Here is a 25,535-nt window from a genome sequence, read left to right as displayed (position 1 = left end):
TTATTGTTATATTTTATTTTTATTCTCAAGGCGTGACCAGTATAATCATGTCTGACATAATCCCTTTATTCTCACACTTAATTCTTGTCACCATTATACAAAGAACTAATAAGAATATCTCTCTTAAATTAATACAAGAAATATAGCTATAGGGATTAGAATTGATACTTTGCCATTACTGTTGAGTTGCAAGAATATTTCACTCTCCCTAGCTTTCAAGTTCTCGCCACCAAATAGTTAGGAAAATCCCTAATGCCATTGTCAACTCTCTTGGCCCTATATATTTTGTTGCCTCTGCATAATAGCCAAAACAAGAATATTTAATGGCCTAATGCCCTCTTGAGATGGGTTGACCTAGTTAGTTACTTTTATTATCTAAGGCCCATGACTATTTAACTATAATGTAAATTGGCTCACTAAAAGAAAAAAAAAACTAGTATATTATCTTATATATCAGGATAAATTCTTTTCCACTAACTTAGTATTTAATCCAATAACTACAAACTAAAAATTTCTCTAATTTCACAACTAATGAATGTGTGATAATATTGTTTTTTTCTTCGGGTTATTACACTTGGTCACACTATTGAAACTTTTGGGAAGCTTGTTTAGTTCATAGCTCACAAAGTAAAGGAATGGATATCCATTCTTACACTGATTTTAGAAATTATATAATGCCAATAAACCTTCAATGTGATTTGCATTCTGAGTATGACCTAGTGGTCAATAAAGTGAGAGAATAATTATAAAGTCTCATGTTCAAATCTGGTAACAAAAATACTAGGTAATTTTTTTGCATTTGTCCAAGCTTTGATGGATATAGTTACCTGGTATCTGTGATGATGCTAGCTAACAGATACTCTGTCGAAATTGCATGCAAGCTGACCCGGACACCACCATTATTAAAAAAAAAAAAAAAAAAAGAAAACTCCTTAATCTTAAAATTTTTGGTTTATTTGCTTTGAATACAGGGGTGGGAGTCAGAGTCTAAACCCACTCCTAGATGGTTTCACAACAAATGATTAAAAAAAGTGAGTGATAAGAGGAATGAAGAGTTTCGTGGAAGTCACAACTCAAAATCGACAAGTCTATGACATTGTATGTAAATGCTTATGAAACATTAAGTACATCTCTGTTGAGAAAACAAAGACTTTCATTGAGCATGTTAAATAAAAGATGCTCAAATGACTACATTCAAGTCCGTAAACATTGCTGTCAAACCAAACTACTAGCCAATACTATTCATCTTCTTGTTCATAAGTTTTACCGGCATATTAGAAAGTGGATCCGAATTAATCGTACCAGTAGATTTCGAATACCAGATATCTAAAAAGAGAAAAAGGAGTGTAGGTATACACGGTATAAATGCTGCTATAACCAAATAGCTTTAGCTTTCTTGAGCAAAGGAATAAGCCTTCCCTCTAAATGGAGAGTCATGATCTCATTAGCACCACCAATTAATTCTTGTCCAATGAAAACTGCTGGTACACTAGGCCTTCTCCCTGATGCCAACAGTGCCTTTTCCAATTGTAGGCCATTGGAAAGTTCATCTAATTCATATACAGTTAAGTTAGCACCAAAACTTGATATCAATGTCTTTATGGTATGACACATGCAACACTTGCTTTTGCTGAAAATCACCACTGGCTTTTCTGCTGCCATCTTTTTCACTGACTCCATAATAAGAGGAAGATGAGGGACAAAATGAGAAAGTACTGATACTAATTTGATGAGGTGAGTTGATCAGTTGTTGAAGTGATGATGAAATCCAAAACCCCTTGAAGCTATTTATAGAATAACAGCGACGTGTGTCCTGCAGTTAAATTAAAAGAAAGAGAAAGGAAAGAATAAATTCAAGGTCTCTTTCAGATAAGGCGATGAAACTGATAGATACGCAGGCATTCGAGATTCTTGATACTGCCTTTTTGTTTGATCAAAAAGTATTAAGTTTTTCGTTAAACTAATTAAATATGAAAATTTTAGGTAAATCGTAGCTAAAGGTAATTTACCCTAAATCTGAGATAGAAGGTATGAATAACCAAACAAAGCAAGTACAAAATTTCACTATAACGTCGATTAAATCCCGTAATACAAGAAGAAGATGATGATTTTCTTAACATTGAACAATCATGAAAAATATATAGATGAAGAAAGTCACCAAACTTTAACGAGGTAGAACTCCATACTTTTGTTATGGTGAGACTAACGATATGAATTAAGGATATGAGCTTCCTTGCTTCTTCTTCATTCAAAGAGAGAAAGATGAACATCCCTCCTCCTTTCTAAGAGCATGAATGTGTGTGGATCTGTTTCCTCTCTCTCCCCCCCCCCCCCCCCCCTTCTTCTTCTTTCCACTTAGTTTATATACTAGGTATTTTTCTTTGCCTAATGGTCATTAACCATTGTACTTAAGTCATTAGATTATACTGCTGGCCGACCTTCTGGATTGCCGTAACATCCAATTCATCGTTCAAGCACATTGAATATACAACCTCGGCCGTGGCTGAGATGCGTGTCGCTACAGCATCATATGAATGTGACCTTGGCCCAACTGACTCGTCGCCGTTCCTTTCTGCACGGATTCTCATCTGGTCAAATTTTGACCCATACAGTTAGCCCCTCCGCCTATTGGGGTCGCCTTTGGAGAGCTCGACGGGCGGGCCCTATCGATTCAAAAATTGTAAGACATGTGAGCGCTTTACGTGAGAGGTGATCACCTCGAGGCGAAGTGGCGACGTGATGTTTCGGATGCTGCGCCAAACTGTCGCGTCAGTTCAGAACGTCATTAATACTTCCCATGCGTCATTATGGCGCACGTTTACTATGCATTGCATCGGTTCTCGTGCCCTTTTTTTTTTCAAAATTGCGGCGTTCGGTTTTCCCACTCAGGGCATTTATATCCCTATAAATAGGGGAGAGTCTTTCACTTGAGTGTTATGCTCCTTAATCGCTCAAGAGAGATTTTTGCAACTCTTCTTCTTCTCCTTCAGTTTCTCATGTTTCAGTTTCTGTTAGGAATCGTTACGACCACTACCTTTTTTTTCCTTGTCGTTCCCGTTTCTTTCAATCAAAGAAAAAATGGTTAATGCTTCTTCCCGTTCTGATAGAGCCGTTGGTGCTCCGGTGCCGGAGAATGTAGCCCTAATAGAAGAGGGAGTGGGTCTGGTAGAGGACGAAAGTTTTCCGACGATGGATGATGTGGTTCCCCGTCCAGGGAAGGCGAGGACTAATTTCAACAGCCCCACTAGGGATGAGCTGGAACCTGTTTTCCCCGTGAAGGATGTTGTGGTGCTCACGCCGTTCAAAGCCAAATGGGGGATTCCTGATCACATTGAGCTAGTTCCGGCAGGTCGGTACATAGTGCATGTACACCGCTCGGGCTACTGCGCGTTCTACGCGTATCCGTTCGTCATTGGATACGCGCTTCCTCTTCCCTCGCTGGCGGTGGACTTCTACCACTTCTATGAGGTGTGCCCGGCTCAGCTCTCTCCATATATGTACAAGCTCCTCCTTATGCTTAAAAAGTACGCGAAGCTAGCCGGTCGGGGAATTTCTGTACAGCACATGCTTCATCTCTTCGCCCCTCATTTCCTTAGGGGCTCAATGATTCATCTGCGCCACCGAGGAATAAGAGGTTGGTGGTGAAGATGGACGACAAGACCAACCGCCACTTTTGGGAGAATTACTTCTACTCTGAACGGAGCACGTGGTGTCTGACCCTGCGGGGTTTCCTGAGGCATGGAATTTCACCCATAGGTCTTCCTTTCTTTTTGCCTTATGCATTTTTCCTTAAGCCGGTTGTCGGTCGTCTCCCTTTAATGACCTCGATGAGGGTTTGTTTTTGTTTTTGCAGCCGAGAGAGTACCTCCTCTGTTAGTTGCTGATATTCGCGAGTGGGTGAGCGTGATTCTCCCCCTTACGATGGGGATTCGCGATGGGCACCTTTCCATGAGAAGTTTGGGCGCAAGCCTCTTGCCAGTAAGTCGGCTCGTTACGGTCTGTTACTTTATTCTTTGCTTCGTAGTTTCTTTTACCTTATCTTTGTTTGGTCGACTCTCTTCTCATTGACAGGTCGGAGAGGAGTGAGAAGGTTGAGGGCTCCCGTGCTTGCTTTCAGCCAGCTGGCTTCTTCAGCCAAGCCCATTCCAAGGACAACTGCGGATGAGGGCACCCAAGGTTTGGTTGCTCGGCAGACCGCGTCCGCTACTGGACATGTTCGTTTGGAGGTCGCTTCACGGTCGGACACTCTGGTTTCCACGGTCCGTTCAATGGACGAACCTTCTCGCAACTGTGGCGAAGAGGCACCGTCAAAGAGGCAGAGGTTGTCGGAGGGGGCGCCTTTGGTTAGGACGTCCTCGAGGGGTGACCCTACTTTGGCGGTATCTAAAGCTGGCGGTGATACCGGCCTGGGTGTGGAGGTAATGCCTATTTCGGTCGTGGAAGAGAACACAGTGGCAGAGGGACAGAGTTCGGGGGCCACCGCGACTGTTCCGAGCGGTCCATTATCATCTCGGCAGGGCCGCGCCTCCTCTTCGGCTAATGAGAGGTTGAAAGGCGTAGTAGTGGATGATTACGAATCTGATTCCAACATTGATCCTGAGGATATGAGAATGTTCGAGAAGGGCTTTAACAAGGTCGATGTGAGGGCGGAAGGCCCTTCTCGTGTGCTTGAGATTCCATCAGACTTTAACCTGTTAGAGGACACGGTAGAGTTGGTGCCTCAGTTTGACCTTCTGTGCTCCGCCGCCGAAAGTGAGTCTCTTCGGGAGATCAATGATTCTGCTTTGTCACGTGGTGTGGCCGGGATGGTCTTGAGGGTGAGTTTCCTTTCGTTGTTTTCTCTGTTTGGTGTCATTTTGCGTTCGCTGATTCTTCTCTTCTTTATTTTTTAGACTTACATGCTGGAGATCGAGAGCGCTCGTAGGGCTGAGACGCGGGCTGAAGTCTTGCTGAAGATGGCAGCAAAGTATCGTCGGTACCGCAACAGGTGCAGTGAGATGCATGCTCAACTCATGGCGGGTGGCAATACTCAATCCGTTAGGGAGGAGTTGGAGAAAAATGACAAGGAACTGATGCGGTCTATCCGCAGATGCAGCAAGCTCGAAGAGCTAATTAATGCCAAAGACGAGGAGCTCGAGGTGGGGCAAAGGGGTTGCAGTAGAGTGCGAGGATCTTCAGGCGAAAGTGTTGTCTTTGCGAGCTGAGCTTGAGCAAAATGCTAGTAGAGTCGCTAATATCAGTGCAGAATGGACGGAGAAGGTGGTCGAGCTAGAGCAGAAGGTGGCCGAGTTGGAGAGAGTTGAGGGGGCTCGAGTGGCAGCTTTGGCGAGGGCGGCGCTGGGAGACACTATCCACATCCTGAAGTCTGAGTGGGAAGCCGAGAGGGCGACGGCCACACTGACGGATGCACGGCTCGAGAAGCGGATCGGTGAACTTGATAGGGATGCTTCGATCCTGGGAGACCGAGTTACTGCTCTTGAGGTCGAGAAGGCGCAACTGTTAGCCCCCTCCCCCTCCCCTCCCCCCCTCAAGAATTTGGCTCTGCCGCTGTCCCCCGCAGTTTGTACGAGCTATGGGTCAATGCTGAGGCCCAACGAGATATATACAAGGGTTTGTGGGAAGCGGGGAGCGTTCCTGAGGCCGCTTTTAAAGATGATCGGACAAAGGCACGCGAGGCTCGTCTTGCCTGCTGTTATATCCCTGCGACACCGAAGGCCGGTGAGGGCTCTGAGATTGAATATAGGCTTCCTTCTGATGATGACGATGTTGGGGAGAACGGCGGTGGAGATGATGCCGAGTGAAATTTTTTTTGCATCTTTTGTACTTAGTTTTTTTTGTTGTTGTTTGTTTTCATCTTTTTCTTGGGGGCCCGCTTTTGGCCTTTTGTAAGGCGCAACTGTTGCGCATGTACATCTTTTGAATAAAATAGTTGTTTTGCCTTTGGTTACATGTCTTTTGACTTTCTCTTTTTTTTTTTGAAAAAGATCTTCGGATTTCCCCGTGATGAGTCCCTGAGTTTTAATCGGGAATTCGAATGAGGTCGAATTTAGTTCACTTGACTTGAGCGAGACCGCATCTCATTTTGTGAGTTCGAATGAAGTCACTTTTGATCTGCAAATTCGAGTGAGGTTGACTTCTGATTTTTCGATTTGCCAATTTGGGCGAAGTCAGTCATGGCTTGTATATTCGAGCGAGGTCGAATTCAGGCTTGCCAGCTTGGGCAGAGTCGATTTTGACTTGTATATTTGAGCGATGTCAAATTTTGCTTCCGCCTGGCGATGGCCGGGGGCCGCAGGGGCGTAAATTCGAGCGAGGTCGAATTATGACCCGTTATGAGTTCGACGAGGTCGAGTTTTGATTTGTTAATTCGAGCGAGATCGAATCTTGACTTTCTTTTGGCGATTGCTGGGGGCCATAAGGATGTAAATTCGAGCAAGGTCGAATTGTGACCTGTTATGAATTCAAACGAGGTTGAATTTTAAGTTCACTTGGCGACGGCCGGGGGCCGTAAAGGTGTAAATTCGAGTGAGGTCGAATTGTGACCCGTTATGAATTCGAACGAGGTCGAATTTTACATTCACTTGGCGACGGCCGGGGGCCGTAAAGGTGTAAATTCGAGCGAGGTCGAATTGTGACCCGTTATGAATTCGAACGAGGTCAAATTTTACGTTCACTTGGCGACGGCCAGGGGCCGTAAAGGTGTAAATTCGAGTGAGGTCGAATTGTGACCCGTTATGAATTCGAACGAGGTCGAATTTTAGATTCACTTGGTGACGGCCAGGGGCCGTAAAGGTGTAAATTCGAGCGAGGTCGAATTGTGACTCGTTATGAATTCGAACAAGGTTAAACTTTACTTTCACTTGGCGATGTGCTAGTTCGGTGGAGTGGTAATCACACGCGGCCTTGCTTTTATTGGATAACATTACTCATTTTCGTATCGCTTATGCATGCATCGGGATGAGTCTCAGTTTGTTTATTCTTGCTTTCATTGGAGAATATTATGCATTGTTGCATAGTTTGTATGCATCGGTGGAGTCCCAATTTATCTAGTCCCTTCATTGCTCCGCCTGGAGAGGTCGTTGATGGGACGGGCGATGAACTTATTGCTTGGGATACTGGGCACCTTGGGGCTATTAATTCAAACGAAGTTCGGACGTGATTCGTAATATTAAGTCGGCTGAATTGGCGTAGGATTGTCATGGCGAGCATACGTGCAAGCTTTTCGAGTTCATGTTCTGCCTGTGTTGAAGAGACTATGCATTCCATGGGCTCACTGCTCAGTCCCAGGTTACGGCCTGTTCTTAGCCGTTTCTGTTGTTTGTAATATGGTACGGCGCGGAGGGTTTGTCTTGACCGTCGCTTGTGAGATGATATGGTGCAGAACATTTTCCCGGTGTGTTCGGTGGCGTTTGTTCCTTGTTTGCGCACCTGTGAGAATGCTCATGTTCCTATCCTAATCAAAAAAAGAAAAATAACAAGTTAAAATCAAACGAAATTGCCTGTTACCTTGACCTGTTAAGTCGGCAAGGGCGGCGGCGCTGTAGGACGACGCGTTTTATCCCATACTCGAATGGCGGTTACAGATTTGGCGGCTTCGTGCTTGGCTTCGCCGTTAGTCGCACCTAAGCTTCCTATGGGCTGCACTTAGTTTTCCCGTTGGCATCTCGAGTTCGAGTCCCAGTTCGATCCCGTCCGATGTGTGCAAAAGTAAGGGAAACATGTTATACTCCGTACATAAACTGCACTATTTATTTAAGGGTACAAAAATAAGGCAGGACAAAACGGTTATTTCAAAGAATCACACAGTAGGCTATCGTCCCTTCCTAAGAGGTTGGAGTATAGATCGGCATATAACGTTAATATAGCAAATAGGATTGCGGACGCGCTATGTGTGTAGTGGCCGTAATCCCACATTGAGTACTCATACGATGTGTCAAACCCGTCGCTACAAGTGAGACGTGGATTTTGTATAGATATCAGACATAATTTCGATTTCATGCAAAGATCTGACCCTGATTGGTTTGGTTATTTCAAAAACTTGCCTAGAACTTTCTCAAGTTGGCGTTTATACTAAGAGGGTGAGGCTACGACAACCGGGGAGTGAAACTCTGGCTGGCTTTAGATCTAGAGGAAACCAAGATTTTGGCTAGAAAATTCCCACAGACGGCGCTAAATTGTTTGAACAAAATGTGTTAAGCTTTTCGTTAAACTAATTATATATGAAGATTTTAGGTAAATCCTAGATAAAGTTAATTTACCCTAGATCTGAGATAGAAGGTATGAATAAGCGAACAAAGCAAGCACAAAATTTAACTATAACATCGATTAAATCCCGTTATACAAGAAAAAGATGATGATTTTCTTATCATTGAACAATCATGAAAAATACGTAGCTGGAGAAAGTCACCAAACTTTAACGAGGTAGAACTCCATACATTTGTTATGGTGAGACTAACGATATGAATTGAGGATATTAGCTTCCTTGCTTCTTCTTCCTTCGGAGAGAGAGAGAGAGATGAAGATCCCTCCTCCTTTCCGAGAGCGTGACTGTGTGTGGATCTGTTTCCTCTCCCCCCCCCCCCTTCTTCTTCTTTCCACTTAGTTTATATACTAGGTATTTTTCTTTGCCCAACGGTCATTAACCATTGTACTTAAGTCGTTAGATTATACTACTGGCCGACCTTCTAGAATGCCGTAACATCCAATTTGCCGTTCAAGCATATTGAATATACAATCTCGGTCATGCCCGAGGTGCGTGTCACAACAACATCATATGAATATGACTTTGGCCGAAGTGGCTCGTCGCCGTTCCTTTCTACACGGATCCTCGTCTGGTCAGTGTAACGACCCGACCGGTCATTTTGAGCATTTACACTTCGCTCGGTAGTTTTGGGGCACGAGTAGCTCCGTATGACGTATTAGGACTTGCGTGCAAAATTTGAGTTCATTTCGTGCTGATTTGATATGTTTCGGCGCAAGTTCTGAAAGTCAAAAGTTCGAAAATACATTAAGTTTGATTTGAGGTGCGTTTCGTCGTTTCGATGTTGTTATACATGATTTGAGACATCGAGTAGGTCTGTATTATGCTATGGATCTTTTGGTATGTTTGTACGGGGTGCCGAGGGGCTCGTGTGAGTTTCGGATAGGTTTAGGCTGTGTTACGCTCGTTTTTCTTATGTTCCGACGTCGTATTTAAAAATCTGCACTATTTCCAAATATAGAAGCCAACATATCTCCTTCAATATAAGGTCAAATGGAGTGATTCAAGAGCCTAACTTGACTATAATTTCACAAGGGATCCATTGGAGGTATTAAAAGTTAGTTTCGAGATCTTTTGCACAAGAAACGAGGCAGAACAGTGTTAAAATGAGGGTTTTGTGCATTTCACATATTTTGAGTTGGGGAGCTCGGAATTGGGCAATTTTCAAGGTGATTTTTAGCATATGAATTGGGGTAAGTGTTCTCTCCTCGATTTTGGTTATATTTCGTGAATCTATCTTCGATTTTAGCTTTTGGTTGATGTATTTGAAAGAATAAATTGGGGGTTTTGGCCTAAAGTTTCATAATATGAAATTTTGAGTTTTGAACACCGATTCGGAGTCGAATTTGAATGAAACTAGTATGGTTGAACTCGTAATTGAATGGATTGACGGATTTTGTGAGTTTTGTCGGGTTCCGAGGTGCGTGTTCGGGTTGGGTTTTTTGGCCGATTTTGGGCTTTTGATTAAAGATTCGACCTTTGTCGATTGGGATTGGTTCATTTAGTATTGTTTGATGTATTTGAGTTGTTTTTTATTAGTTTCGAGCCGTTCGGAGGTCGGAACGCGCGTGATGACATTCTTGGAGCATCGCTTGGCTTGCTCGGTGTCGGAATTGGCTTGTTTAAGATAAGTAACTCTTCTAAACTTAGTGCTGAGGGTATGAAACCCCAAATTATGTGTTATGTGATTGGTGTTGAGGTGACACACATGCTAGGTGACGGCATGTGGGCGTGCACCTTGTGAGTTGTGACTCTGTTGTTTTCAGGGCACTGAATAGTGGCCCTATTTTATTGATATCTGTGTTTTCACCTTCTGATAAAATAAATGAGTTGTACATCATGCTAGATATAATGTTTAGGCTTTATGCTGATATTGTTAGGACCCATAGTGGTCGTTTCTTCCCGTCATCTCATTGAATTCATTGATATTTCGTACTCAGTCATATTCATGCATTCATATCATATCTCAGTCTCAGTTGTTGCTTATCGATACATCATATCATTTTTCCGAGTCAGTTTTCATGACATTGTGAGCCCGTGAGTGAGACTGGAGAGATTGATGACTAAGTGAGGCTGAGAGCCTGATTATGAGTGACAGTTATGGGATCTGGCTGCACACCGCAGCATGTTTTATTGATTATTGAGTAAGGCCGAGGGCCTGATTGATTTATACCATGATTGGCTTGTTATAGCGCTTGGGCTGAAGGAGCCCCACCGGAGTCTGCACACCCCCAGTAAGCGCGGTTGATTATATTCAGGGATGGATCTTCCCTTGGTATGGAGATGGATGTTCTCCATGAGGTTGGATTGGCCAGTTTCCTCGGTACTGGGTGACTTATAGTCAGTGATGTATATATATTCCGGGATGGATGTTCCCTGGGCCGCATGGGCCATATACAGTACCGAGTGGTTGAGTATAATGAGTGAAAAATGTGATATAGTGAGGTTGCGTACTCTGAGAGTGTGAGTACATGATTCATCTATGAGATATATGGCATTGGCATACATGCATAGAGACGCATTTTTCTCATGCTGTCCGGTATCACATCATTCGTGGCTTTTTACACACATTGTAATGTGGGCATAGAGTGGTATTTCACACTTGTTATTTGGAAAGGAAATGAAATATTTTTTATTTACTGTGGAAAGGATTTTTTAAGAAAACTACAGGTTTCAAACTATCTCAAAAATTTTGGATGATTTCGATAAAGAACTTGGGTTTTCACTGTTAGTGTTGAAAAACGAAACTATTTTGGGAAAACTGTGCAAAAGCTGAACATTTTTTTATCTCTGAAATTATTTCCTTGTTTATATGCTCTACGTTGTATGAACTGCTATTGGTTATTTGTGTTGGACCCGACTTACATTCCAGTTCGTCGCTGCTTTCAACCTGAGGTTAGATTTGTTACTTTTTGAGTACATGGGGTTGGTTGTACTCATATTGCACTTTCTGCACATTGCGTGCAGATTTCGGATGCTGCGTTCAATGGTTGCTAGATTTGAAGGCATACCTGCGTTCCTGCTGTAGCTGCCTCTTGTTCACGGTAGCCGTAGATTATGAAAATCTGTTTATGTACTGTTCAAACAGAAGATGTATTCTTTTCATGTCAGCTTTATAAACTCTATTTTTAGAAGCTCATGATTTGTACTACCAGTCCTTGGGAAATGTAATAGATCCAAATAATTTATTCTGTTTAATGGACTTGTTAACATTATTGAAATTGGATAGTTATGAGTTGGTTTACCTAGTGGGTTGGGTTAGGTGCCATCACGACTCGGGACTTTGGATCGTGACTGTTAGATTTTGACTCATACACCTTTAAGTGTCCATAAAAATGCAATCTTTCTTATAAATTAGGAATTTTTACCTCCTATATCAAAGGTTAACACCTTATTTATTTTAAATAAATACCATTTAAAAAAATTATATTCTATAGATACCTTTTAAGGTTTATAGCAAAATATTTAAGTTTGGTTACCTCCTAGCCCTAAGCCACTAAATACGCTAATCAGTTACTCTATTTTCTTTCTCTCTCTACTTTGATACATCCCATTCTCTTCCCCCATCCCATTAAAATTTCCGCTCTCCTCCTCCTTCTAACGCACGACGACAACAAAACCATCATTCTTTTTCGCTAAGTATTTAGATATCATGATGGAAGAAGACAAAAAAGATATGAATCTGTAAAAAAAAAAGATAACAGGGACCGGGACAAACGAGCTCGCCTCCACCATGATGGAAGGGATGAAGAAGATCGGAGCCAAAGATCACGTAGATAATGGTTGCCTGATTTAGGACTTTATCTCTAAGACTTGTGGAGGTACATAGATTTGAAGCAGTCACTTCCTCCAGGTTTGAGCGTGCAAGATCTTTGAAGATGGAAGGACTATTTGGCTACAAGGCGGAAATTAGGGTTTGTTGTTGAGCAAAAACGACGGATTTTGGGGCTGAGCAACTTGATTTTCTGTTAATATATTTCAATGTATTTTCAATTTATCACGCTGTATTTTCATGTATTTCATTGTATTCATTGTCTTTTTTTTTCATTGTAATTCAATGTATCTCGCTGTATTCCGTGTATTTCATTGTATTCACTGTCTTTTTTTTCATTGTATTTCAATGTATCCCGCTGTATTCTATGTATTCATATGTTTTTTCAATTAATATAATTTATGTATTCAGATGTATTATATAATTTCTCTGAAGATTGCTATTTTTGGGGTTTTTTCCAGTTGAGAATCTTTTTTATAACCGGAAATACAAATTTTGTTTGTTATAATTGAGTTTGTTGAGTTATATTAGTAGTCTAATATGTTAATTGATACACTTTCCGTTTAAGAACAGTGTAATCCCCTGTTTCACACCGTGAATACAGTAATCTGTCCAGCTGTAATCCCATGTTTCACGCCATGAATATAGGCGAATACACTCGAATACAACAACTGATTAGCTGAACTTCCCTGATTCACGCCTATTTTTGCTAATGTATTCATGAATACAATAGCTTAAATACATCATCTATAATCCGTAATATAGCAAAAGGTATCTATAGATGGCTAATTACTACTAAAAGATAGTGCTTTATGGAAACTTCTCTATAAATTACTAAGATCTTTACACGTATGGAGGTTAGTATGTGAACTTCGTTGCATATCTACATATTTTTCCAATTACCTTTAACATATTTGAATATGATATATGGTAAGTCGTTTAAGTCCTATGCACCCAGCAGGAGCTTACTATACTAGGTTGGGCGGATTCAGGATTTGAAGTTTATGGATTTTGAATTTGCATGTCACTGAATAACACATAATTCGAGGCTGGTTTTACCTAGAACTTGGTAATATACTAAATAGTCCACTTTTCACTATCACACTTGTGTTCGTTAAAGTGCGCCACTTAAAGTAATGTAACAACCTCTTTCATGCATTACTTCTGAATTCACATCGTGCACTCTTAAATTCTTGTTCTAAAATAAAAGGCTTTGCAATCAATAAATTTAATTTTTTGTAAAACAAATGTATAAGGACGATTGAATTGATGACGCTGTGATATGTTGGTATTTGTCCGTAAAACGGTACAGTTAAATCTATAGCTAGTTTATAGACAAGCGAATCGATTTGATCCAAAAATGATAAGGAAATAAGAACGAAAGTAAGATTAACGATTGAAATTAAAAGAAATGGGAAGCCTGGTTTTGAGTTCGGTCTATCCAGGAGCACAATTAAAAGCAATGATAAAATTCTTTAGATTGAGCGTGAAACAGTATGTTATAACTTTTGTGTGCAGAATGTGTCATGTCCTTTCAAGAACTGTCAATCCTGATACTTATAGCTATCCTTAGGGAGACAAGATCCTAAAAATCAAGCTCCTCTTGAATGAGAATAAAAATGCTATCAGTGGATGCATAACGGCTGGCTTTGAATGCAGATATTCTCTGTAACGGTTGCTCATTAAATATTATCCGATATCAAGCATTTGAATCTTTACCATTGATTGTGCTTTCTTTGGGATCCGTCCTGTACCAGTTGCGCACTTCGTAATGGTGCCGAATATTTACCAACTCAACTTTTATCTATTCTCGATTTCACGTGTCACCTTACCATTTAACCACTTGTTATCAACCAATTTCACTCCATACCGTCCGTGCATTAGCGATGAGGAAAAGGGTGTTTGATTTCATCCACTAATGATATTCCTGTCCAAGTCCATCTCATAGTTTTGGAAATGAGCATAAAAAAAAAGATGAATAGTGATTTATCTATTTAGGGAAAATGGTCGATATTCATTAAAGAAGAAACTGTATGTCCAAGATTTATCCAATTACTAGCACTTTTGTTCTAAATCCTAGCCTATGACATATTCTCCACTAATTCAGAATCATAGGAGAATTAAGATCTCATTATTCACAATAAACAATGCAATGAATTAAGAGTATATATTGTTCTTATCATCATGTGATTCTTTTGATCGTTTAAAGATTCTTACTTAGCATTTGATTAGGTCGGTTAGTTTGTCGAGAAAAAGATGTCCATTCTTTTGATTATAAAAGATTCTTGTTGCTTAGGTGGTGCTGACCGAAAAGCTCCGATTAATTAAGCAAAATATATTTTACTAATTGCAAGATTAAATATTCTTTACCTAGTTCAGAGGTTATGACTTATGAGATAGAGACTTGAGATTTCTTATGCTTGGAAAGAGCCCCATGTTTTGCTTTTAGCATATGAATAAAGTTAATTAAAATTCCCTCATGGATAAGTCAACTAAAAAGAAAAGCCTGTACTTGTACAAGTGGATGATGATTAAGATTCTAGTCCTGCAACTTTGGGTGCAGCTGAATAGAACAGCTGCTAATATCTTAAATAGTGATTAAGGCAGGAATTTATCAACAAAAAATAAAAGAAAAAAACTCTTGTGTCTAAGAGACTCAATGTCATGATCCGGAAATTCTACCGTCGGGATCGTGATGGCGCCTAACATTTCACTTTCTAGGCAAGCCAATATTACAGAACCATTGAGCCAATTTTTAAACCTTTCTGTGATTAACAACAATTAAACCATAACAAGTTAAAAAGAGTGCGGAAATTCCTAACAGTCTTAATGTATGTACACAATTACCCGGATCTGGAGCCACAATTCACGAACTTCTAAGATTAAAATACAAGTAACTGTCTGAAAGAAAGTACAATTGTTTTCGAATTGAAAGAAACAGTAAAATGAAATAGCTAGAAGGAGAATCCAGGGTCTGCGAACGCCGACAGATCTACCTTGGGTCTCCTGTAGAATGAATCCAGCAGCTAACCTCAGGATCAGCTCGGACCAGCACCAAAATCTGCACAGGAAGTGCAGAGTGCAGTATCAGTACAACCGACCCCACATACTGGTAAGTGTCGAGTCTAACCTCGGCGAAGTAGTGACGAGACTAGGACAAGACACCTACACAAAAACCTGTACAGTATTACAATATATATACCAATAACAGCGATAAAAGAAACAAGACAAGTGATATTGGGAGGGAGACATGCTGGGGCGATCACAAGATAAAGGATCACAGCAGTAAATAAGCACTTTGATCAACCGATATACTTTGAACAACTAGGAACAAGGAACCACAGTAAAAGAAAGTACACGGCATCACCATTCGTGCTTTTACTCTCAACCTCACCATATAAATCAAATAGAAATAGCACGGCATCACCCTTCGTGAATTAACTCTCTCATAACATGGCACGGCATCACCCTTCGTGCATTAACACTCACAATATGGCACGGCATCACCCTTCGTGCATTAACACTCACAAACATGGCACGGCATCACCCTTCGTGCATTAACACTCTCCCTCCCCAAAACAATGAAGAATAACAACGGGGAGATAGAAATATCACGAACAAGTCTTACTTCAACGTTTGGTTCCACAATACCAACCTCAACTTTGAATCAATACTCAATCAATACCAAAATCTGTAAATATGATAAGAACGATCAACATAACGATTAACTAGTCTGAGCATGGGTATATGATCACGGAAAGCTACAATTACATGAATAAGACTCACTCGCATGCTATGACTCGACAACAACTTATAGGTACTCGTCACCTCACCTATACGTTGTACTCAATATTTAAACACGTAGCAAATAGGCAAATAAGACCTAATCCCTCAAGCCAAGATTAACCACGATACTTACCTCGCTCCAACGGCCAAACTCAAAGCTTAACCACGGCTTTTCCTCTAAAACGAGCCTCCGAACCGATAGAATCTAGCATATTACCAACCAAACGATTCCAATTAAGCCTTAAGAATTACCCACGATCGTAAAGAATTCAATTTAGGCCACTATTGAATAAGTCAACACCCGGGCCCGCTTAGTTCGAACCGAAAATTCCAACCAAAACCCAATTACCCATTTAACCCCGAGCCCGGATATTTAATTGGTTTTGGAATCTGACCTCAATTTGAGGTTTAAATCCCCAATTTTCGAAATCCCTAGTTTCTACCCAAAAATCCCCAATTCCACCTTGAAAACCTTAGATTTTAGGTTGAAATCTTGCAAATTTTAGTGAAAGATTGAAATAAACTAGTTTAGAATCACTTACCTATGATTTGGGGAAGAAAAGTTCTTTGGAAGATCGCCTCTTCTGTTTTAGGTTTTGAAAATTTTAAAAATGGGAGAAAAATCCCGTCTAAGTCATTTTTCACACAGCTACAGATGTCGCAAATGCGAAGCCCGCAAATGCGAGAAAAGTATCGCAAATGCGAACCTGTCACATTTTTGCTGCCTTCGCAAATGCGAATATTTTGTTCACAAATGCGGTACTGGAGGATCGCAAATGCGACCTCTTTCTTCGCAATTGCGAACAACCCTTCCCCTAGACCAACTTCGCAAATGCGGGGTTTCTTCGCAAATGTGAGGCTCGCATTTGCGAGCCAAATCTTGCAAATGGGAGATATGCAGGTCTGATACACACCAGCTATGATTTCTAAGTTCAATTCATACGAACTTGCTCGCGTGATCAAACCCCCAAAATAATACCTAAAACTACGAATTTAGCACCAAATCGAATGAAATTTTCAAGAAAACTTTGAAACTTCAAATTTCTCAATCGGACGTCCGAATCACTTCAAACCAATCCCGTTTCTCACCAAATTTCACAGACAAGTCCTAAATATTATATTGGACCTGTACCGGGCTTCGGAACCAAAATACGGACCCGGTATCAACTAGGCCAAACATCAATCAATTCTTAAAAATCATTAGATTTTTAGACTTTTAATATTCAACAAAAATTCATAACTCGAGCTAGGGACCTCCGAATTCGATTTCGGGCATATGCCCAGGTCCCATATTTCAATACGAACCCACCGGGACCGTCAAAACACGGGTCCGGGTCCGTTTATTCAAAATATTGACCAAAGTCAACTAAAATCTACTTTTAAGGCCAAAATTCTTGTTTTTATCAGTTTTTAGTATATAAGCCTTCCGGGTCAATAGCCGGACTATGCACGCAAATCGAGGAAGGCCAGAATAATTTTCTATGCCTTCGAAACACAAAGTTTGATTCTAAATCATAAGATGACCTATCGGGTCATCACATTCTCAACCTCTAAAACAATCGTTCGTCCTCGAACGGACATAGAAAAGTACCTGGGCTGGTGAAAGGGTGGGCATATCTACTCCGCATATCAGACTCGGACTCCCAGGTAGCTATCTCAACGGGCTGACCTCTTCACTGCACTCGAACTGAAGGATAACTCTTCGATCTCAACTAGCGAACCTGCGGGCTAGAATAGCCACCGGCTCCTCCTCATAAGTCAAATCCTTGTCCAACTGGACAGTGCTGAAGTCTAACACGTGGGATGGATTGTCGTGAGACTATCGGAGCATGGACACATGGAACACCAAATGGATTGCTAATAAACCAGGTGGCAAGGCAAGTCTGTAGGCTACCTCTCTCACTCGCTCAAGAATCTCAAAAGGTCCGATGTACCTAGGGCTCAACTTGCCCTTCTTTTCGAACCTAATCACACCCTTCATGGGTGATACCTGGAGCAACACTCTCTCTCCGACCATGAATGCAACATCACGAACTCTATGGTCGACATAACTCTTCTGCCTGGACTGAGCTGTGCGAAGTCAATCCTGAATTATCTTGACCTTATCCAAGGCATCCTGTACTAACTCTGTACCCAACAATCGAGCCTCCCCCTGCTCAAACCATCCGGCTAGCGATCGGCACTGCCTACCATATAATGCCTCATAGGGAGCCATCTGAATGCTCGACTAATAACTGTTGTTGTAGGCAAACCACTAGCGGTAAGAACTGATCCCACGAACCTCCGAAGTCTATAACACAAGCGCGGAGCATATCCTCCAATATCTGAATAGTGCGCTCGGACAGCCCGTCCGTTTGAGGATGAAATGTTGTGCTCAGCTCAACCCGCGTGCCCAAGACATGCTACACTGCCCTACAGAAATGCGAGGTGAACTACGTACCTTGATCAGAAATGATAGACACGAGAATGAAATGCGCTAACTTGGTCAGCCTGTCCACAATGACCCAAACTGCATCGAACTTCTTCTGAGTCCATGGGAGTCCAACAACGAAATCCATAGTGATACGCTCCCACTTCCACTCAGGAATCTCCAACTTTTGAAGCAAACCACCGAGTCTCGGATGCTCACACTTTACCTGCTGACAATTTAGACACCGAGACACATATGCAACGATATCGTTCTTCATTCTCCTCCACCAATAATGTCGTCGCAAGTCCTGATACATCTTGGCGGCGCCCATATTAATATAATACCGGGAACTGTGGGCCTCCTCAATAATCAATTTAGAAAGTCTATTCACATTAGGCACACAAACACGACCCTGCATCCTCAAAACTCCATCATCTCCAATAGTGACCTGCTTGGCACCACCGTGCCGCACTGTGTCCCTAAGGACAAGCAAATGAGGGTTGTCATACTGTTGATCTCTGATATGCTCAAACAAAGAAGACCGAGCGACTGTACAAGCTAGAACACGGCTGGGCTCAGAAACATCCAACCTCACGAACTGATTGGCTAAGGCCTAAACATCTAATACAAGCGGTCTCGCATCGACCGGAATGTACGCAAGGCTACCCATACTAGCTGACTTCCTACTCAAAGCATCGTCCACAACATTGGCCTTCCCTAGATGATACAAGATGGTGATATCATAGTCTTTCAATAGCTTCAACCACCTTCTTTGCCTCAAATTGAGCTCCTTCTGCTTGAACAAATACTGCAAACTCCGATGATCCGTGAATACCTCACATGGCACGCCGTAAACATAGTGCCTCCAAATCTTCCACGCACTAACAATGGCTGCCAGCTCTAGGTCATGAACAAGGTAATTCTTCTCGTGAACCTTCAGCTGCCGCAAAGCATATGCAGTTACCTTGCCACCCTGCATCAATACCGCACCCAGTCCAATACGAGATGCATCACAATATACTATATAAGATCCTGAATCCATGGGCAACACCAACACCGGCGCTGTAGTCAAAGTAGTCTTGAGCTTCTAAAAGCTCGCCTCACACTCATTTGACCATCTGAACAGGGCACCCTTCTGGGTCAACCTAGTCAACGGGGCTGTTATAGATGAGAACCCCTCTACCAATCGATGGTAATACCCCGCAAAACCCAAGAAACTACGGATCTCCGTGGCTGAAGTACGTCTAAGCCAGTTCTAAACTACCTCAATCTTCTTAGGATCCACATGAATACCCTCTGCTGATACCACGTGCCCCAAGAAAGCGATGGAATCCAACCAAAACTCGCACTTTGAAAACTTAGCATATAATTGGCTATCTTAGAGAGTCTGAAGTACGATCCGAAGATGCTGCTCGTGCTCCTCTCGGCTACATGAGCAGACCAAGATATCATCAATCAACACAATCAAAAAGGAATACAGGTAAGGCTTGAACACCCGATTTATCAAATCCATAAATGCTGCTAGGTATTTGTCAGCCCAAATGACATCACTAAAAACTCGTAATGCCCATATCGAGTCCAAAAAACTGTCTTAGGGACATCGGATGCCCTAATCCTCAACTGATGGTAGCCAGACCTCAAATCGATCTTTGAGAACACCTTGTTACCCTGAAGCTGATCAAATAAATTATCAATTCTCGGCAATAGATACTTGTTCTTGATAGTGACTTTGTACAGCTGCCGGTAATCAATGCACATCCTCATCGATCCATCTTTCTTCTTCACAAACAACACGGGCGGACCCTAGGGCGAGACACTAGGTCTAATGAATCCCTTATCAAGCAAGTCTTGCAATTGTTCTTTCAATTCTTTCAACTCTGGCGGGGCCATACGGTATGGCGGAATAGAAATGGTCTGAGTGTCTGGAACCAAGTCAATATAGAAGTCAATATCCCTGTCGGGTGGAATCCCCGGCAGGTCTGCAGGAAATACCTTTGGAAAGTCTCGAACAACTGGTACAGAATCCATGGAAGGAACCTTCGCACTAGAATCGCGGACATAAGCCAAATAAGCTAGACACCCCTTCTCAACCATACGCCTTGCCTTCATATAAGAGATAAACCTACTGGTAGAATGACCAGGAGTCCCTCTCTACTCTAACTAAGGCAACCCCGGCAAGGCTAAGGTCACCGTCTTGGCGTGACAATCCAATATAGCGTGATAAGGTGACAACCAATCCATACCCAATTGACATCAAAGTTTACCATATCAAGAAGCAAAAGGTCCACACTAGTCTCAAGACTCCCAATGGTGACCACACACGAACGATAAACGCGGTATACTACAATAGCATCCCCCACCGGTGTGGACACATACACGGGGGCACTCAAAAAATCACGAGGCACAGCCAAATATGAAGCAAAATAGGAGGACACATATGAATAAGTAGAACCCAGATCAAATAGAACTGAAGCATCTCTACTGTAAACTAAAATCGTACCTGTTATGACGGCGTCAGAAGACTCAGCCTCAGGCCTGGCTGGAAAAGCATAATCGGGGCTGGGCCCCACCACTCTGGACTACATCTCTAAGACAGGCCCTAGCTGGCTGGCCTCCACCTCTAGGAGCCTGACCTCCACCTCTAATGGCCTAACCACCACCTCTGGCTGCCTGACCGCTACCTCTAGCTGGCTGAGCTGGCGGTGAAACACCCAGTGCCGTGACCATGGCACGAGAACCTTGATGTTGAGAACTGCTCGAGACACAAGGGCAAAATCTAGCAATGTGCCTCTGATCACCACAAGTATAACATGACCTCGGCTGTTGTGACTGATGATCCTAGAACTGACCCTGTCAGCCCGAGTAACCACCATGAAAACTTTGGAGCGAAGGTGCACTAATAGGAGCTAGTGGTGCACTGCAGGCTAGTTGATCGGAATAATGCATATGAGGACCACGACCACCTGAAGCACCATGGGATACCTGGAGTGCTCAATGAATGGCCTGGGAGGATGGCCTCTACCAAAAGTACCTCGGCCTCAGATGAGGCCCCACTGAGTCCACCGGAGTGATGCAGCCTCTTGTCAGACCCCTGACCACTCCCCTGAGCTAACACTATCTCGACTCGCCTGGCAACATTGGCTCCCGTCTGAAAAGAAATCTCACTCCCAGTCTCCTTAGCCATCTGCAATCTGATAGGCTGAGCAAGTCCCTCAATAAACCTCCTCACCCTCTCTCTCTCGGTAGGAAGCAGAAGAATAGCATGACGAGCCAAATCCACAAAACGGGTCTCATACTAAGTGACGGTCATACTGTCCTACTGGAGACGCTCGAACTTCCTGCGATAGTCCTCTCTCAGGGTGACAGGAAGGAACTTCTCAAGAAATATCTAAGAGAATTGGTCCCAAGTAAAAGCAGGCGACCTAGTCGGTCTGGTCAATACAAAGTCATTCCACCATCTCTTGGCAGAACCAGTCATATGAAACACACCAAAATCGACCCCATTGGTCTCCATATCCCCATGTTCCGCAGCAACTCATGGCAACGGTCAAGATAATCTTGGGGGTCCTAAGAAGGTGCACCACTGTAGTGAATTGAAAAGAGCTTGGTGAACTTGTCCAATCTCAATATACCCTCGGAAGTCATAACATGACCATCACCGGCCTGTGCCGCAACAGCTGGCTGAACTACTCCGACTGGCTGAGCTGCTGGAGTCTAATACTGGGAGCCACCTGCTCCGGGGTGTGAGTAGCAGGAGTCTGAGCTCCTCCTCCAGCTTGAGAGACGGCTGGTGCCATGGGAAAAGTGCCAGTCTGGGCGACACTCTCCATCAGGCCCACTAAACGGACCAAAGCATCCTGTAGCACTAGGGTGGCGATGAACCCCTCTAAGACCTGAGCTGGTCCTGCTGGAATGGTCTGGGCTGAATCCTCCTCATCAAAATCCACCTGAGGCTCCACCGCCGATGCTGCTGCTCGAGCTCTGGGCTGAGCCCTGCCCCTGCCTCGGCCTTTGGCACGGCCTCGACCTCGTCCTCTGCCCCTCATAAAAGCTGCCACTAGGGGCTCTGGCTGCTGCTTAGCTAAAGATGCGGTACGTGTTCTCGCCATCTGCGAAAGAACAAGAGCAGAAGAGTTCAATTAGCACGGAGAGAACAAAATCGCACGACATAGAAGAATAGAAGTGACATTATTCCTAAACTCTGTAGCCTCTGGGAGATAAGTATAGACATCTCCGTACCGATCCCCCAGACTCTACTAAGCCTGCTTGTGAATTGTGAGACTTAGGAAACCTAGTGCTCTGATACCAACTTGTCACGACCCTGAATTCCCACTGTTGGGACTGTGATGGAGCCTAACATTTCACTTGCTAGGCGAGCCAACATGATAGAACCATTGAGCCAATTTTTAAACCTTTCAGTAATTAACAACAATTAAACCATAACAAGTTAAAAAGAGTGCGGAAAATTCATAACAGCCTCAATGTATGTACACAACTACCCGGATCTGGAGTCACAATTCACAAACTTCTAATATTAAACTACAAGTAACCGTCTGAAAGAAAGTACAACTATTTTCGAATTGAAAGAAACAGTAAAATGAAATAGCTAGAAGGGGACTCCAGGGTCTGCGAACTCCGGCAGATCTACCTTGGGCCTCCTGTAGAATGAAGCCAGCAGCTAACCTCAGGATCAGCTCAAACTGGCACCAAAATCAGCACAGGAAGTGCATAATGCAGTATCAGTACAACCGACCCCATGTACTGGTAAGTGTCGAGTCTAACCTCGGCGAAGTAGTGACGAGGCTAGGACAAGACACCTAAACATAAACCTGTACACTATTACAATATATATACAATTAACAACGATAAAAGAAACAAGACAAGTGATATTGGGAGGGGGACATGCTGGGGGAATCACAAGATAAAGGATCACAGCAGTAAATAAGCACTTTGATCAACTGATATACTTTGAACAACTAGGAGCAAGTAACCACATTAAAAGAAAGTACACGGCATTACCCTTCGTGCTTTAACTCTCAACCTCAACATATGAATCAAATAGAAACGGCACAGCATCACCCCTCGTGCATTAACTCTCTCATAACATGACACGGCATCACTCTTCGTGCATTAACACTCACAATATGGCACGGCATCACCCTTCGTGCATTAACACTCACAAAACATGACACGACGTCACCCTTCGTGCATTAACACTCTCCCTCACCAAAACAATAAACAATAACAATAGGGAAATAGAAATATCAAGAACAAGTCTTACATCAACGTTTGGTTCTACAATACCAACCTCAACTTTGAATCAATACCAAAATCCGTAAATATGATAAGAACGATCAACATAACAATTAACTAGTCTAAGCATGGGTAATATGCTCACAGAAAGCTACAATTACATGAATAAGACTCACTTGCATGCTATGACTAGACAATAACACATAGGTACTCGTACCCCACCTATACGTTGTACTCAATATTCAAACATAGCAAATAGGCAAATAAGACCTAATCTCTCAAGCCAAGGTTAACCACGACACTTACCTCACTCCAACGGCCAAATTCAAAGATCAACCACGGCTTTTCCTCTCAAACGAGCCTCCGAACCGATAGAAATCTAGCATATTACCAACCAAACGATTCAAATTAAGCCTTAAGAATTACCCATGATCATAAAGAATTCAATTTAGGCCATTATTGAATAAGTCAACACCCGGGCCCGCTTAGTTCGAACCGGAAATTCAGACCAAAACCCGATTACCATTCACCCCCGAGCCCGGATATATAATTAGTTTTAGAATCTGACCTCAATTTGAGTTCTAAATCCCCAATTTTCGAAATCCCTAGTTTCTACCCAAAAATCCCCAATTCCACCATGAAATCCTTAGATTTTAGGTGGAAATCTTGCAAAATTTAGTGAAAGATTGAATAAACTAGTTTAGAATCACTTAGCTATGATTTGGGGAAGAAAAGTTCTTTGGAAGATCGTCTCTTGTGTTTTAGGTTTTGAAAATTTGAAGAATGGGAGAAAAATCCCGTCTAAGTCATTTTTTACACAGCTGCAGATGTCGCAAATGTGACCTGAGCTTCGCAAATGCGAGAAAAGTATCGCAAATGTGAACCTGTCACAAATCTGCTGCCTTCGCAAATGCGGTACTGGAGGATCGCAAATGCGACCTCTTTCTTCGCTATTGCGAAGAACCTTTCTGCAGATCAACTTCGCAAATGCGGGGTTTCTTCCCAAATGTGAGGCTCGCATTGAGAGCCATGCGAGATCTGCAGGTCTGATGCACACCAGCTATGATTTCTAAGTTCAATTCACTCCGTAGCCTATCCGAAATTCACCCGAGGGGCTCAAAACCAATCATGCACACAAGTCTAAAAACATAATACGAACTTGCTCGCGCGATCAAACCGCCAAAATAACACCTAGAACTACGAATTTAGCACCAAATTGAATAAAATTTTCAAGAAAACTTTGAAACTTCTAATTTCTCAACCGAACGTCCGAATCACGTCAAACCAATCTCGTTTCTCACCAAATTTCACTGAAAAGTCATAAATATTATATTGGACCTATACCGGGCTCCGGAACCAAAATACGAACCTAGTATCAATAAGGCCAAACATCAATCAATTCTTATAAACTTTAGACTTTTAATTTTCAACAAAAATTCATAACTCGAGCTAGGTACCTCCGAATTCGATTCCAGGCATATGCCCAGGTCCCATATTTGAGTACGCACCCACCGGGACCGTCAAAATACGGGTCCGGGTCCGTTTAATCAAAACGTTGATCAAAGACAACTAATCAACTTTTAAGGCAAAAATTCTTATTTTTATCAGTTTTCAGCATATAAGCCTTCCCGGTCAATACCCAGACTCCGCATGCAAATCGAGGAAAGCTAGAATGAGGTTCTAAAGGCTTCGAAACACAGAGTTTGGTTCTAAATCATAAGATGGCCTATCGGGTCGTCACACTCTATATATATAGTGTGATGAGTATATATATATATATATATATATATATATATATATATATATATATATATATATATATATATATATATATATATACTCATATAGTGTAATTTTCCGTTTAAAGTAATTCCGTTTGATCCTTTAAGTAAGTGTGGCTCCGTTACTATCTTAAAGTCTTTCTATGGAAAGTTCAATGGACAAGAAAATACAATTTGAATTAATTGTAATATAATGAGTTCAAATCTTGCTAATTTGTTTTGCCAGTTGACTTCCTTTCACATCTGTGCTACTAAAGTTTTAGACTCATTTAG

The 25,535-nt window shown here is 42.3% G+C and overlaps 1 protein-coding gene across 1 annotated transcript; it reads right to left on the bottom strand.

Annotated features, from left to right (window-relative positions):
- Positions 1–1,199: 1,199 nt before the first annotated feature.
- LOC109240666 (monothiol glutaredoxin-S2-like) lies at positions 1,200–1,751 on the bottom strand. Its single transcript, XM_019407331.1, has one exon. It carries the CDS (start codon positions 1,678–1,680, stop codon positions 1,372–1,374), a length of 309 nt encoding a protein of 102 aa, XP_019262876.1. The 5' UTR covers positions 1,681–1,751; the 3' UTR covers positions 1,200–1,371.
- Positions 1,752–25,535: the final 23,784 nt, after the last annotated feature.

This window comes from Nicotiana attenuata, unplaced genomic scaffold, assembly GCF_001879085.1.
Source record: "Nicotiana attenuata strain UT unplaced genomic scaffold, NIATTr2, whole genome shotgun sequence".
NCBI classification, from domain to species: Eukaryota; Viridiplantae; Streptophyta; class Magnoliopsida; order Solanales; family Solanaceae; genus Nicotiana; species Nicotiana attenuata.
Note: the sequence above shows the minus strand (reverse complement) of the source record. Positions and strands in the feature narration are given on the sequence as shown.